The sequence below is a fragment of the Peromyscus maniculatus genome, chromosome 5 (assembly GCF_049852395.1).
Source record: "Peromyscus maniculatus bairdii isolate BWxNUB_F1_BW_parent chromosome 5, HU_Pman_BW_mat_3.1, whole genome shotgun sequence".
In the NCBI taxonomy this organism is placed as follows: Eukaryota; Metazoa; Chordata; class Mammalia; order Rodentia; family Cricetidae; genus Peromyscus; species Peromyscus maniculatus.
The window spans coordinates 14,197,501-14,213,940 of record NC_134856.1 but is presented as its reverse complement, the minus strand read 5'-3'; the positions used below and the strand labels follow the sequence as shown (position 1 = coordinate 14,213,940).

The following is a 16,440-nucleotide window of genomic DNA, read 5'->3' as shown; positions in this document are numbered from 1 at the left end:
ACATTAGTGTTCTGTTCATAAAGTACAGATCTCTGTCAGGAACCTTGCAGTATGGAAATGAAGCCCGTGCACTCGAAATGAGCATTAGCTTTCTGTGCTTGTGTGCACTCATCCCCAATACTTTGCTTAGTTTCTAGTGCTGAATGTGCTTCCTTTTTCTGTTATTTGAGGGGCTGAGGGTTGAACCCAGGGCCTTACACATTCTAGGCAAGCACTCTGCCACTGAGCTACACTGAGCATACTTTTTGCTTCCTCTGTATTTAAGAATCTTAGTTTATGTTGCCAAGTCCATAGAGAAAGTGTCACTCATAATTTGTACTGTCATTAGGAATATCCATTTACCCTAGTTCCTTAACAAAACTAGTGTTTTTGTTAACAAACTGCCTAATTCATAGGTAAAAATCAATATTTTTATTTTCTTTAAATTGTTCTTTTCCTTGATGAAAAATACAACTGCATAATAGAAAACCTGGAGGGAGAGACAGAGCACAAAGTAATCACCCAGAGTGCTCCCACTCGCAAAGATGCCCAGTCCTGAATGACCTTCATATTCAGGGTGACTGCTAGCCTTCACTTTCTCTGTACATTATATGGTAATTAGAGCGGGGTTGATTGGTAGAGCTGGGTGTGGTAGCTCATGCCTATAATCCCAGGGCCAAAATGAGGTCCCACCTTGTTGTGGAGGGATCTGGGAGGCCTACCCATTTCTCTGTGGGAGGCCTACCCATTTCTCTGTGGGAGACCCACTCCTATTTTTTCCCCAGGGTACTCTTGAGGAGGGAGAAATATTTAGATAGAAAGAGGGGAGAGAAACAGAAACACAGGATAACCGGCCCCTTCTGTCTCTTCAAAGGGGCTTTTTATAAGAATGCCAAGGGGAAGCCTTCCTCTAGTACAGCGCAGACCCTTCCAATCACCTGGTAACCATGCACATGGTCAAGCTATCCTCTAATGCAGCCCTGCTGGGTAAAGCAAGCTCAGATCTCACTAGGAAACCTCTGTGGAGAAGAGAAGGCAGGTAAACTGTACAAACTGTTTTGCAACCTGCTTATTTCTGCCCTTTAAAGGCAAGGTCTCGTGTAGCCCAAGCTAGTCTGGAACTTACTACACTGCCAGGGATGAACTTGAACTTCTGACCCTCCTACCCCCATCTACCAAGTGCTAGAATTATAGACATGTGACACTACAACTGCTGTTATCAGGTTCTGAACCGAACACAGGGATGTTCTTGCATGCCAGGGGAGCATTCTACCAATTGAACCACATCTCCCTGCAGCCTGCTTACTTCCTTTATGGTATCACATTCATCTAATGCCTACTTATTGAACATTTAAGATGATTTTCAGTATTGGGCTAAACATAATGTGTCAGTAGTTCAGTATTTAAGGCTTTGGTACTCTCTTGTGCTTTTTGGTTTTGATTTGTGGGTGTTTTGTTTTTATGGTGGTAGGGCTCAAAGCCAGGACTTTGTATATCTTAAGCAGTCACTCTACTACTGAGCTACATGCCTTATAGTTAAATCGTATCTACTTGTTTGGGGGGATTTGTTGTTATTTCTTTTTGTTTCTTTGTTTGTTTGTTTTTGAGACAGGATCTTGCTGTGTGGTACTAGCTGACTTGATATAAAGAATGTATATAACCCGGGCTGCTTTCAAACTCACAGTAATCCTCCAGCCTCAGTCTCCCATTTTATCCCTCATTTTTGGAAATCCTTTTCACTAGGTAAAATTTGTTGATTAGTAGTGATATAAGTTTATTTCTTCTGCTGTGGGTTCACTGTCCAGGTTCTGTGGCGTTGTCATGTAAGTGGTAATGGTTTTTCATAATTTGCCTTTTTTTGTATGCGGTGCTCAGTTGTTGGGGGTGAAATGAAGAGCTTTGCACATGTTAACTGTGTCTTTGTCAGGCAGTGGTGATGTACACCTTTAATCCCAGCACTCGGGAGGCAGAGGTAGGCAGATCTCTGTGAGTTCAAGGCCAGCCTGGGCTACAGAGTGAGTTCCAGGAGAGGCTCCAAAGCTACACAGAGAAACCCTGTCTCAAAAAAAAAAAAAAAAAAGGGTGTCCTCTGCCATTGTTGTGGTAATGCCTGCATTACGGATACCCATTCGCCATGTCCGAGAGCAAGGGGCTGTGGATTAGAATAGAGACAAGAGACAGCCAGTCATTCACCATGGCTGAATGCCGAATGCCAAGTGCCCTTTATTGAAAGAGGGAGGAAACCTTAAATACAGGCTTACAGCATAATGGAGGATCCCTGGCGGGCAGAAGTTTGCTAAGGAATGTTCTACATACTTGCATCTAAGCTGTTTACACCAAATGCAGGATACAGGAACAAAGAACCTCTGGTGATCTCTCCAGTGATTGTTAGGTGAGAAGGAAACCGGCAGGGAATCTGAATAGGGAGGACATCTGGTCAAGGTCGGCAAGCAAGGCGGCAGCCACTCACAGTGGGGGGCCGGGGCCCACATGCCATCAAGCCTTTGCACATGCTAAGTGTGTCCTCTGCTATCAAGCCCATTTGTTTCTCTATCTATCTATCTATCTATCTATCTATCTATCTATCTATCTATCTATCTATCTATCTGCAGGATTTATCTGTGTAGTCCAGGCACGCTCTATAGACCAGGCTGGCCTCAAACTCTAAAAGATCCTCCTGCCTCTGCCTCCTGAGTGCTAGGATTAACGGCCTGTGCCACCACTGCTCAGCTAAGCCTCTTTTACTTTTTTATTTTTATATTAAATTTTTTCATTTATTTTACATTCCAACCAGAGTTTCTCCTCCCTCCCCTCCTCCCGTTCCTTCCTCCCACCTCTCAGCACCCCCACCCCTGCCCACTCCTCCTCCACCTTGGAGGACTCATCCCTTGGGAGTCAACAATGCATGGCACATCACACTGAGGCAGGACCAAGCTCCTCCCCCTGCGTCAAGGCTGGGTGAGGCAACCCAGCATGGGGAACAGGTTCCCAAAAGCCAGCTCAAGGACCAGGGACAGGTCCTCATTCCACTGCTAGGGGACCCACAAACAGACCCAGCTACACAACTGTCACACACATGCAGAGGGCCTAGGCTGGTCTCATGCAGGCTCCCTAACTGTCAGTCCAGAGTCCAAGAGTCCATGTGCTTCCACGGCTCAGGTTAGCTTGCTCTGTGGGTTTCCCTATCATGACCTTCACACACACACACACACACACACACACACACACACACACACACACACACACACACTTTGTTCATACAATCCCTCCTCCCTCTCTTCATCAGGACTCCCAGAGCTCCACCCACTGTTTGCTTTTGGATCTCTGCATCTGTTTCTATCAGTTACTGCATGAAGGCTCTCTGATGAAAATTAGGGTATCACCAGTCTGATCACAGTAGATGGCCAGTTCAGGCACCCTCTCCATTTGCTAGGAGTCTTAGCTGTGGTCATCCTTGTAGATTCCTGGAGTTCCCCTGCCACCAGGTTTCTCCCTGACCCGGAAAAGCACCCATCAAGACATCTCTTTTATTACTCTCCCACTCTGTCCTTCCTCCAAACCGCCCAACCCGATCCCTCGTGTTCCCAGCCTCTGTATGTTCAATGTGCAGCTATTTTATTCATTTTCTGTTGGTTCTGGAGGCTCTTGAAACAGCTTCACTAGGTAGCCCATGCTGCTAAGTAATGGGCTGTTAAGTCCTGTGCCGCCACCCTCTGCAGCTGTTAGGCATTTTGTTTTGTGTGTGTGGCGTATATATGCCTTAAATGATTCATAATGCATGAATTAACTGTGAATAATTCAAGAGTGGACAAAAGCATTAGGCCCTGCATCAAGTAAACCAAAAGCTCTGTGGAAGCTGAGGTATGTGTGTATGTACACATTCCTGTTGGGGGTGGAGTCGTGGGGCAAGTGCCTATGGAGGCTGGAATTCAGTGTGAGCTGTTCCTAATCATCCTCCACTGCTGGGGGGATGGTCTGAATGTCAAATGCTCTGATTGGTCAATAAATAAAACACTGATTGGCCAGTGGCCAGCCAGGAAGTATAGGCGGGACTAACAGAGAGGAGAAAGGAGGGAACAGGAAGACAGAGGGAGTCACTGCCAGCCACCACCATGACAAGCAGCATGTGAAGATGCTGGTAAGCCACGAGCCACTTGGCAAGGTATAGATTTATGGAAATGGATTAATTTAAGCTATAAGAACAGTTAGCAAGAAGCCTGCCACGGCCATACAGTTGGTAAGCAATATAAGTCTCTGTGTTTACTTGGTTGGGTCTGAGCGGCTGTGGGACTGGCGGGTGACAAAGATTTGTCCTGACTGTGGGCAAGGCAGGAAAACTCTAGCTACACTCCACCATGTGTCTTCTGTCTGTCTGTGTGTGTGTGTGTGTGTGTGTGTGTGTGTGTGTGTGTGTGCGCGCGCGCGTGCGTGTGCACCCGTGAGCTCATGAATGTGCACACGTGTGCACGTGAAGGCCAGAGGTCAACACAGGCTGTCTTCCGTGATCCCTCTGCACCTTATCTTTTGAGGCAGGGTCTCCTACTGAACGTGGTACTTACTGACCGTACAGCAAGTGCTCGGGAGCTGCCTCTCTTAGCCCTCACTGCACTGGGGTCACGGATGCACATAACTATGCCTCACTTTGATGGCCACTGGGGAGCCATGCTTGCACAGGATTGTAGGTGAGCCCCACGGGCCCAGCTTTCTACATGGGTGCTAGAAATCTGAACTCAAGTCCTCATGCTTTCATGACAAGCACATGACTGACAGAGCCATCCCAATGTTTTGGCCCTTTTTTTGAATAGGGCGCCTGGTACATACTGGTCTGGAACTCAGCTGCCTCAGCTTCCACGGAGCTTTTGGTTTACTTGATGCAGGGCCTCATGTCTTTGCTTGCTCTTGAATTGATCACAATTCTTTCACACATTATGAATCATTTAAGACATATATGTATTATAATTATAACTCACTACTAACAACACTGCAAAACTAAAACGTACCTGAACCCGAATAAATCCAGCACAACAAAAGGAGAAGAAATGGACAATGCTTTAAGAAAAGGTGGAGGGTTTTTTGTTTTGTTTTTTGTTTTCAAGACAGGGTTTCTCTGTGTAGCTTTGGAGCCTGTCCTAGAACTCGCTCTGTAGACCAGACTGGCCTCTGCCTCCCAAGTGCTAGGATTAAAGATGTTTGCCACCGCCACCCGGCATTGACCATGTCTTATTAAAAGTGCTTCAACAACTGTGAGACTCCAGGACATTACTTAAGTGCGTTCACCTGTTAAAGATAAAGCAGTGTTCCAGGAAGCACTCAAGGTAAGACGAAGAGAGAGCCTTGTTGGAACAGTAACACAACCAAGCTCAGGTGGGTGAATCTATGGACCCACACATTAACTTACGTTCACCCTTACCTGTGTCCCAGCATGGAAATCCTTTCTTGAAAGCCAGGAAGAAGAAATCTTCCAGATGCTCTAGGGCCACATAGATGTCTCAGCAGTTAAGAGCACTTGCTGCTCTTGCGGAGGATCCGAGTTTGGTTCCCAGCACCCACGTGGTGGCTCACAACTGCTTTGAATTCTGATTCTAGAGGACCCAGCACCCTCTTCCGACTTCCTTGGGTACTGAATACATCATACAGTGCACATACATATGCTTAGACACATATATACATAAAACATTTTTAAATACTCTATTCTTTCATCAAAACTGACTTATCTAGCTCTCAGTAAGTAAAGATACAATTCTGTGTTTAGTGTCTCCTCTATTTGTGCTGGGAAAATAGTTCATGGTCCGTGTGTGTGTGTCATAGTCATCCTCCAGCTCAGTCTACAGTGCCTGTGCCCCACCACAATTTTAAAGTACATAATTTTCATTGTTCTGCAATTCTTGAGCTCTGGAGGACCACCCCCAAGACATCACAAGGCAACTGAGACATACTAATTGATCATACCTAAACCCATCTTCTGTTGATTCTCCCCTGCCTCGTGGGGGCTTTCAGAAAAGCTAAAACTCCCGATCTTCTGTCCTCCACTCAACATGTTCTTGCCTTTCTGCTTTCTTCTCTAATGAGAACTTTTCCACTCTGGTGGGATTTCTTATTCTGCTCCACATTTTCAGTCCCTGCCTTCTTCACTTTTTTTTTCTTCCAAAAATCAAGTAATGAAGGTTCACGTGGTTCTAGAACAAAGGTATTGACCAATCACTCCTGAACCAGATCCTAAAACATCATACCCTACACGGAATTAACTTGACACAAACTAGGGTCATCTGTGAAGAAGTAACCTCAATTGAAAAGATACCTCCATCATACTAGCCTGTAGGCAAGTCCATGAAAGCATTTTCTTGATTAGTGATTAATACAGAAAGGCCCAGCCCACTGTGGGCAGTGCCATCCCTGGGTAGGTGGTTCTGGGTTGCATAAGAAAGCAAATACAACAATCCTTGAAGAGCAAGCCAATAAGCAGCATTCCTCCATGTCCTCTGTTTCAGTTCCTGCCTTGGTTTCTCTTGATGATGTTCTGTGATTGGAATATACAAGCCAAATAAACTCTGTCCTCACCGAGTTGCTTTTGGTCACGGGATCTTTGTTACAGCAATAGACAGCCAACTGGGGGTTCAGTGGTCAAGAGCACTGGCTGCTCTTCCAGAGGACCTGGGTTCAATTCCCAGCACCCACAGAGTGACTCACAACCATCTAAAACTCCAGTCCCAGGGAATCCAATGAGCTCTTCTTGTTTCCACGGGCACCAGACATGCACACAGTGCATAAACATGCATGCAGGCAAAACACCTAAACACATGAAACAAAATTTTTTAAAAAGTAAATTAGGGCTGGGCAGTGGTGGCACATGCCTTTAATCCCAGCACTTGGGAGGCAGAGCCGGGTGGATCTCCGTGAGTTTGAGGCCAGCCTGGTATACAGAGTGAGATCCAGGACAGGTACCAAAACTATACAGAGAAACCCTGTCTTGGGGGTAAAAAAAAAAAAAAGTAAAATAGGACAGTCTCCATACCTGCTTTTGGACTAAGGTTGGTCACCCAATCACACATTAGGCCGTGATTGTATCCCTATACTCAGTCCTCTAGCATCATAATTCGAAGAGCTCAGAGATTCCTTCATGGCCATCATAAGTTGTATGTGCCTCTCATCCACTGCCTCATTCCCCAAACTCAGCTTCAGGGAGCACCCTTGCCTACCCATCCTTTGTGCTCACAGACCAGAGCCTTCCTCCCACCTGTAGAGTGCTTTCCAGAGATCCCCCAACCTTGACCTTTGGGGGATTATTTCAAGATTGTTACTTTTGTTTATGTTGCATTTGTTTAACTCTGTGAAGCTGTGTTACTGTGCCTGTCTAAAACACCTGATGGTCTAATTAAGAACTGGCCAATAGCAAAGCAGGAGAAAGGCTAGGCGGTGCTGGCAGGCAGAGAGAGGGAGAAATCTGGGAGAAGGAGAAGGGCCCTAGGGGTCAGTCACACAGCTATACAGCCAGCAGCAGTAAGAGCAAGATTTCCAGAGTAAGAGAATGGGAAAAGCCCAGAGACAAAAGGTATATGGGGGCTAATTTAAAGTTAAGGAAATAAGCCAAGCTAAGGTTGGGCACTCATAAGTAAGAATAAGCTTCCATGTGTGGTTTATTTGGAAGCTGGGTGGTGGGCCCCCAAAAAAGAGTAAACAACAACAACTTTGACCAGAGACATCCTCTCCTCTATGGACTTACTTGAGAGTTTTGTATAGAGAAGCCAAGAAATTTTTAAAAGTGGTGTCCTCCCGATGCATAGGTTAGCTTCTACAACTTTGAGATTTAAAATTTCTACCTTGTTCCTAAGGAAATAGAGTATCTATGAAGGAAATAGACAGTTCTCTGCTGACCTTGCCCATTTCCCCCTGCTAATAGTATACAGGATGCTGTACTTCTTAATAAACTTGCTTGGCATAACTTCTGAGTAAATGTAGCCATGTTTGTTAGAGTCCTTTGTGACTGTTTTCGTGGAGTTTTGTGTTTCATTTTGTCTGCTGCCCAGCACTCAGTCTGTATCTATGACTTGATGTATTTTTGTTACATATCAGTCAGTGCTGGCTGGTTTTTGTCAACTTGACACAAATCTCAATATATCCGGGAAAAAGGGATCTCATTTGAGGAATTGTCTCCATCAGCTTGTACTGGAGGTAAGTCTTTGTGGTATTTTCTTGATTATGGACTGATGTGGGAGGACCCAGTCTACTGTGGGAGGTACCACTGCTGTGGAATATTTAAGATGTGTTATATTCATTTATGCTGTGGAACATTTGTTTAGCCGGGCGGTGGTGGCGCACGCCTTTAATCCCAGCACTCGGGAGGCAGAGCCAGGTGGATCTTGTGAGTTCGAGGCCAGCCTGGGCTACCAAGTGAGTTCCAGGAAAGGCACAAAGCTACACAGAGAAACCCTGTCTCGGAAAAAAACAAACAAACAAACAAACAAAAAACATTTGTTTAATGATGCAAAGACATGCTACATTTGTTTGATTAAATAAAATTAACCAGGGGTCAGGAGGCTGAGTCAGCAACTAGTTGATAGGATGTAGTAGGGAGGAGTCATGTGTAGTTAGGGTTCTTTAGTAGGTGCGGAGCAGAGGGACGCCCTGTTTGGGGGGAGATGCGAGCTAGGAGAGATTAGTTACTTGCTACTCAGCCCCTCTGCATGAGCAGAATTTAACCTCAACCTTTGAATCCTGAGTTCTGTAGAGGGATTGAGATCTAAGTAAAATTTTCTTTACAGCCAGTGCCTGACGGAACAGAATTCCCACCTGGCTATGACCAGTGTGGCCGAACGGCTGCTGGTAGCTGTGGAGTTGCACTTGCCAATGAGAACAGCGGTTACTTAAGGGGCAGCTACTGAACTTAACAAAAAACAACATGTCACACCCTGGAAAGATGGTCCTGTGTTGTATAAGAAAGCAGAGAAAGCCAGTTAATAGCATTCCTCTGTGCTCTGTGACCTCTGCTTCAGTTCCTGCCTCCGGGTTCCTGTCCTGTGTGGGGAGCCAGACCGGCCCAAGACTTTCTCAGAAGCACTGATGAAATGATAAAGGGAATTTTAGTTTTCTATCTTTGCTCAGGAGTGGACTTGGCAAGGCTAGTGTGAGGCTGGAGCCAGTGTCTCAAAGGAGTCAAGGCTGTGGTTTCTGGGGCCCTGACTCTTCCCCCTGGGCTGTGGTTGTCAGTCCTAGGGCAGCAGTGTCTGAGGTGTCCTGTGTTCTCTTTGTCAACACTGTCCGACTTAGCTCTCAGCTGACCTTTGTACTTTTTTCCTGTCCTGCAGCTGTTCTCAAATAATCACACTGAGGCTTGAATTAATTATAAATGCTCAGCCAATAGCTCAGGCTTATTACTAACTAGCTCTTACATTTTAAGTTAACCCATTTCTATTCATCTTCATTCGGCCATGTGGCTCATGGCTTTACCTGTCCTCCAGCATGTCCGGCTCTCTCCGTGGCTCACTGGCAACTGTCTTGACTCTGCCATCCTTCTTCCCATCATTCTCAGTTTGGTTTTGCCACCTAACTTCCTGCCCAGATACCGGCCTGTCAGCTTTCTGTTAACCAATGAGAGTAATACATATTCACAGTGTAGCAAAGAATTATTCCACAACAGACCTTGGCCATTTTCCCCCCTGCTAATAGTTTATAGAATGCCGTATTTCTTAATAAACTTGCTTGGTGTAAGTCATCAGCTTATGCAAGACCTCCTGGTCCCAGTTAGTGCTTTTGTCTCTTTATTCCCCAATGCTCAGTCCTCCCACTCAACACCTCCCCATTGAGGACCCTTGTTCCTGTGGGTTCAGGTCAGTCGTGAATTCTTGCCTTGGCTTCCCTCAATGAACTGTGACTAGGGATATGTAAGCCAAATAAACCCTGTCCTGCCAAGTTGCTTTTGATCATAGTGTTTATCATAGCAATAGAGAACAAAATAGAATACCACCTTTAGACAAATGTTTAGACATGTTTTCATGGTAAAGTTCCCCCAAATGGTTTTATTCAAGGTGGCTTGTAAGTAAACAAGAATACACACAATCTAAGTCCAAATTCATTCTAATTCATAAGATGTAAACAAGTGTAAGAAATTAGTTATTTTAAATTTATGTGTGTGTGGGGGGTGAAGTTGGCATTATATGAAAAATTGAAAGTGCATGTTAGAAATAACAATTTAAACTTTAGTATTCTTCAGCTATTTATTTATAAAACAAAAAAAATGTTCAGGTGTGGCCTATGTCTAAGTGTTTGTTTTGTTTTGTTTTGTTTTGGTTTTGGTTTTCCTAGACAGGGTTTCTTTGTGTAGCTTTGCGCCTTTCCTGGAACTCACTCGGTAGCCCAGGCTGGCCTCACACTCACAGAGATCTGCCTGCCTCTGCCTCCCAAGTGCTGGGATTAAAGGTGTGCGCCACCACCGCCCTGCATATGTCTAAGTTTTTATGGCTTTAAAATAAAAGCCTAATATTACATCAGGAATTTTATTTTAAAAGGCTAGGCAGAATTAAATTCTTTAAACATGAATTTAAGATATCTGAATAATAAAGTGAGAAGATTATTAGAGCTATGTTTAAAATAATCATAATTTTGAAATTTGAAAACTCCAAGGAATGCTGATTCATTGTCCCTGGATCTCAAAGAGTAATATGCCAGGAATTTAAAAACACTGAGAAACTTGTTTGCTTTCACTATATATTAGAGTATCATTTTTGCTGAATAAGATATTGTAATTAAGAAAGACAGAAAGGAACAATTAAATATGTGAAGGAGACATGAAAGTTTATAACTATAGAGACATCTCTTTAATTTATGTGTTTTATTGAAGAGGATCTGAGTTCAGTTCCTAGCACCCACATCCCACAGCTGACAACCACCCATAACCAGCTCCAGGGGATGTACTGACCCGCTCTGGCCTCTGTAGGCATACACACTCACCAGCACATACCTACAGACAGACACAGACACACACACACACACACACACACACACACACACACACACACACACACACACTTCAATTAAAAATTAATCTTTAAAAAGAAGAAGAAAGAAGGGGTAGCTTCTGTGACTCCAGTTCCAGGGGTTCTGTAACCCCCTTCTGACCTCCCTGGGTACCTGGCACACATACGGATTACAGACATACATGCAGGCAAAACACCTATACACATAAACTAAATTAATTGATAAAATTTATTTCCAAAGAAGGCAGCTCACTGCCTCGATGCAATAAGTTTTCTATACTCACTCGTCGTCCCTGAGACTGGCCACCGGGGGTGTAGCACCAAGTGTCCTCAGGAGGTAGACTAATTGTTTGTGGAGGCCTCACAAGTCCCTGGGTCAGACTCCGAGTTGTTATAATCCAACTAGTAGAGAGTGGGGAATTTTGACTTTTATTTTTGCTCCTGTTATTTCTGGGCCTTTTTGTCTCCGCTCCCCCGCTCTCCCCACCCCTTGACCCCCCCACACAACAGAGCATCCAGGTCAAACCATTGGCAAGGGGGTTAAAACCTCCTTTCTCCTGAAAGTGCTTCAGAGCAGAGACGGGGAGGAGCTGGTCAGCATTGTGGAACTGTCCTCAGAGCTGTGGGTTGTATTTGGAGATGTACCTGGAGAAGGCAGGGGTGATCACAGGAGGTTGACTGTTGGACTGTGACATTGCTTGCAGGTTAAGAGGTCCTCGGTATGGAAGAAAGATGTCAGCATAGATAGATTGTGATAGATTCTGAAAAAACTACCACCTGGAGCTTAATGACCTGTAATCTAGACTACATCAACCACACCAGTAGGTTAGAGTTGAGCAGGGACCAAAGAGAGAAGGCAAGAGAGAGCAAGAGGAGGGCCGTGGAGCGAAGACAGCCCACGCACACCCAGAAAGTCTACCTAGGAGCTGTCCTAGTCAGAGGTCTGCGGATACAGAGAAGGGCCGTCAGAGGCAGCCTGTGGGAGAGTCCGTCATTTAGTTAATGGTGGCTGGAGTGAGGGGCTCACAAGACTCCACCCTTTTTCTCCCTTTCTGGTGGAGCCCCGAGTAAGTTCCTCATGGTCCTGTAAATAGCGCCCCCTTTCCCCCATGAGAAGCCGTAATTAAACTCACTGGGTCGTGAAATTAACAAATAAAGGCATGGAGGTAAAAGGGGGCTAGATGGGAAATGGAAAGGGATCAACAGGAGTGCTAGACAAAGGAGTAAACGGGACAGTGAACATGATCAAAATCTATGCGTGTATGGAAGCGGCACACTCATTAAGTGTAATTAATATATGTCAATACAAAACTCTAAGACCTAGGAATTATTTGAAAGGCTTGAGGTAGGATAGCTAATTATGACAGAGAGGGGACATGGGAAGGGGTAAGAGCCTCTTGACTCTCCTGGTCTGACTTCAGTTTATTTTTTCAGGCTGACACTCAGATATTTAGACATAACAAACCAGGCCACCTGAGAACGAACCGAGCTCCCCTTTCAAAGAAACATCACAGATGAGAACTGATTTTGAGATTTCATTTATTCATTTATTTTTTTAAATTGTGTGTGTGTGTGTGTGTGTGCGCATGCGTGTGTGGTATTTGTACATGAGTGCAGGTGTCATAGCATCCAGAAAAGTGTATCAGCTCCCCTGGACCTGGAGTTCCAGGTGGTTGTGAGCCTGGCATGGATTTGAACTCAGATCCTTTGGAAGAGCAGCGAGTGCTCTTAACCACTGAGCCATCCACAAGTCTGTTGAAATGCCTAATGGATGATGTCTTAAATCCAATGTCCTTGTGACCTATGCAGAAGTAAGTATCCCTTTGGTCAGCATTGTGTGTGCATGTGTTTGAGTGCATTTGTGTGCATGTTCAAGTTTGTGCATGTGTGTGGGTACATGTGAGAGTGGATGGATGCACGTGGGTCTGGAGGCTACAGAACAGCCTCGAGGGTTACTCCTCAGGCCGCTGTCTCTTTCAGGTCATGTCTCTCTCTCATGGGCCTGCTTATGTCTCCCCACTGCTGAGATTAGAAGCCAACCCACCACTCCTGGATTTTTAGTGCCCTCCCCCTAAAAAAAAAATACGAGTCATCAGGGTTGAACTCAGGTGAGTGTTTTGCCCACTGAGAACCTTCCCACCCCTCGTCAATGTGTTTTTTTCTACTAGATTCTCTTCTCCACCTGCAAGCCCAGGCAGTGTGCCTTCAAGGTTTCTTTTCTAAGAGCAAAGTCTTTGGATAAGAAAAATACATCTATCAGCACATCCTTCCCCTCATGTCCAAGCTCAGGGAATCGGTCGCTTTAACATCCCTAAGCACAGGGATAGCTGCTGAGCCACTCGGGTGCATTCCTCTCCTAGCGGGCATAGTGGAGTCTCAAGTCTTGACTTTAATCGGTGACCTGGATAATTGTGTGTCCTTGTCACCGGTCCCCACATACTTTTCCTTTGTAGATGTCAAAGGATCAGCTTCCCCAGGCCCAGGCTCTGGGCGTGCTCAGTCTGCACTGCCACCATATTTAGTGTATTTCCCGTTGCCTGGTCTGACTCACACAACATTAAACGGGAAAAGCCTGGAAATTAGAGGTGTCATCAAGATGTCAATTCTGCAAGTATGGTGTCTAACATAATCTTTATTTTTGAAAACACATTCATGATTATTTGAGAGTTTTTTGGGTTTTGTTTGGTTAGTGAGATCGATACCTTTGCCATAGTTAGCGTTGACACGGGAGCATCACTGGAGGCATCCTCTCTGTTGGATTGGCCTGTGGGCCATCTCTAGGCAGGGGGTGGGGTGGGGTCTCGGGGCGGGGAAGGCTGTATTAGAAAAGTAGCTGAGCAAGCAAGGGGGAGCTAGCCAGTAAGCAGCGTCCTGCGTTAGCCTCCCTCAATGGTGGACTGTAAAGTCTAAGATGAAAGAAGCCCTTTCCTCCCCGAGTTGGTTTCAGTGTTCATCTCAGTAACAGAGCAGCTAGAACAAGCGGCTCAACTTTTATCGGAGGACCTCTAGGCGAGGAGGAGGTGTTTGGGTGAAAAGCTTGGATACTAAAACTTCTCCTGTCGATATTTTCCGGTCCTTTTCTCTTCAAAAGAGCCTTCTGAATGGTCTCACTGTTGAGAGATACTTTTTAAAAACGGAGGGCACGTTCATTCGCTCCTAGATGAAGCGCAGCTTGTTTTGCTCTTTCTTCCTCCACGCCTTTTGGTCCCCCTGAGATCCCGGCCGAGACTACATTTCCCAGAAGGCTGTGCTCAGACTTACGGGTGCCCGCATGGGGCCCGAGGGGCTCTAGGGGCGGCACAGTCGGGTTGCAAGCTGCTGACGGGCGGACGGACGGGCGGGCGCTTCGCGGTTTGAATGGCTGCCGGCCCCGGCCTTCAGCGCGTCTGAAGAGCCGCGGCCTCAGGGTGCACCATGCCGTCTGGAGGCGACCAGTCGCCACCGCCGCCTCCTCCTCCGGCCGCAGCCAGCTCGGAGGAGGAGGAGGAGGATGGCGACGCCGCCGACGGCTCACAGCCCGCGGGGTCCCCGGGCTCTCAGATCCAGCAGCGGTTCGAGGAGCTGTGCAGTCGCCTCAACATGGACGAGGCGGCGCGTGCCGAGGCCTGGGGCAGCTACCGCAGCATGAGCGAGAGCTACACGCTGGAGGTGCGCACGCAGACCTTCCGGGGCGGTCGGGGGACTCGGTGTGGCTCTGGGGTCCCTTGGTCGTGTGCACCGCACCGCTGCCCCTGCCCGGGCTTGCAGCCGTCAGAGGAGACGAGTTAAGTTTCGGGCTTGCTTACGTGTGAGAACGGCTTACGACTTGTGACCCCCCCACCCCCCCACTCCCACCCCCCGGCAGTTGAAAACCGGTGTAGACACGCAACGTTTGTTGCTGAGCTCGGGCTCTCTTTTTGGCTGTCACCCAGCTATAGGTTTGTTGTGTCCCGTTCTCGGGACGGGGCTTGAGGTTGACAAAAATGGCCATTCGGGCCAGTGCCTGTCAACTCTGCAGGCACCTCCCCTGCATGGGCCAATAGGAAGTGACACGGAAGTCCGGATTGTTTATCAGCTGCCTGTGCGTATGGCCCTTTTATTTTATATATAGCTTATGGAAGGAGCAGGGTAAAGAGGCCCACGACTTGATGGTTAAGCAAGGTGTTATTTAACCATAATATGGTGGTTGTGCCTGTGTCGTTCTGCTGAGTCGGTGTATTTTGATACATATATATTTTTTAATCAGTTCACACATCGAATTCCCCCCTCTCCATTGATAACAATGAAATGCGACGGCTTCAGACCTTAAAGATCTGAGTGACTCTGGACAAGTTTTTAAGCACTGTTTTCTTTTTCAGGGAAACGATCTTCATTGGTTAGCATGTGCCTTATATGTGGCTTGCAGAAAATCTGTTCCAACTGTAAGCAAAGGGACTGTTGAAGGAAACTATGTGTCTTTAACTAGAATCCTTCGGTGTTCGGAGCAGAGGTAACTATATTAGAGCTTGAAAATTAGAATGTAGCTAAAATAAAAAACTTACAAATCAGACTGATAATGAAAATTCTCTTTGTTTACTATTTTCTGAGCATCTAACATGTAGATAGCTGAATTCAGAAACTGAGTCAAGGTTTTCCTTTACCATTTCAGAGTCAGGATCATGTTTTACTAACTTAAATATATTTGCATTTTAATGCATTAAAGGTTATGACTCATTGTATAATGTTAATATAAATTTAAATAAAGATATTGAGGAGCTTTTGAAGATACTATGGATCAAAAAGGTAAATGAAATATCAATTATGTGGCATTATACTTAGATACATATATATGAAACTTGTGTTTTATTGTACATTTTGTGTAGAATTGAAGCTGCACGTTCTCTGACCCTAAAGAAATTCCTACATACATACTAATATATTTATTGCACCATTTAAAAACTCATGGTTTTTATATGTGTATGAGTGTTTGTCTGCATGTATGTATGTGTACCACATGTGTTCCTGGTGTCTGTGGAGGCCAGAAGAAAGCACAGGACTCCCTGGAATTGGAGTTACAGGTGGTTGTGAGTAGCCGTATGGGTGTGGGAACAGACCCGGGTCCTTTGCAAGAGCAACAAGTGCTCTTATCCATGCACACCTCTCCAGCCCTACACCGGTCTTTGTTTTTTTGTTTTTGTTTTCAAGAAATTATCAGTAACCTGAATTTGTCTTGCTTGAGTATATGCAGAAAATTATTGTATGTTCATAGGAAGGATGGTTTTAGTGATTAAATGAGTTAGTAATTAAATTAATGAATCTCAGAAACATTAAATGAAAATTAAGTTGCAGAATGCTACTTATAATATGATACATTTTACATAAAACATAAAAGCAAACAAATGATACTAATTTTTTAAGAAAATATGTATGGAAAATTAATTTCACAATGGGGATTATAATAAGGGGAGTGAAGAATGAGATTAGGAAGATTTATAAATTGAAATTTTGACTGTTTCTATGGTAACTTTAGTGT

At 45.4% G+C, this 16,440-nt stretch overlaps 1 protein-coding gene and 1 long non-coding RNA gene across 3 annotated transcripts in view; one reads left to right on the top strand and one right to left on the bottom strand.

Moving 5' to 3' along the window:
- Positions 1-11,233: 11,233 nt before the first annotated feature.
- LOC143273247 (uncharacterized) lies at positions 11,234-14,347 on the bottom strand. The gene is made up of 3 exons (XR_013051165.1): positions 14,211-14,347; positions 11,497-11,594; positions 11,234-11,351 (listed from the first exon to the last, which is right to left on the bottom strand). It is a non-coding gene; the product is annotated as an uncharacterized LOC143273247 (long non-coding RNA).
- Rbl2 (RB transcriptional corepressor like 2) overlaps positions 14,238-16,440 on the top strand; it is a 54,066-nt gene continuing 51,863 nt past the window's right edge. Inside the window, exons 1-2 of one of the 2 annotated variants that reach the window (XM_042277322.2) lie at positions 14,238-14,597; positions 15,287-15,417. In XM_042277322.2, coding sequence (XP_042133256.2) covers positions 14,364-14,597; positions 15,287-15,417 — 365 coding nt within the window. In that variant the 5' untranslated portion in view covers positions 14,238-14,363. The remainder of the gene's footprint in view (positions 14,598-15,286; positions 15,418-16,440) is intronic. The other variant, XM_076571723.1, reaches the window with a different exon arrangement.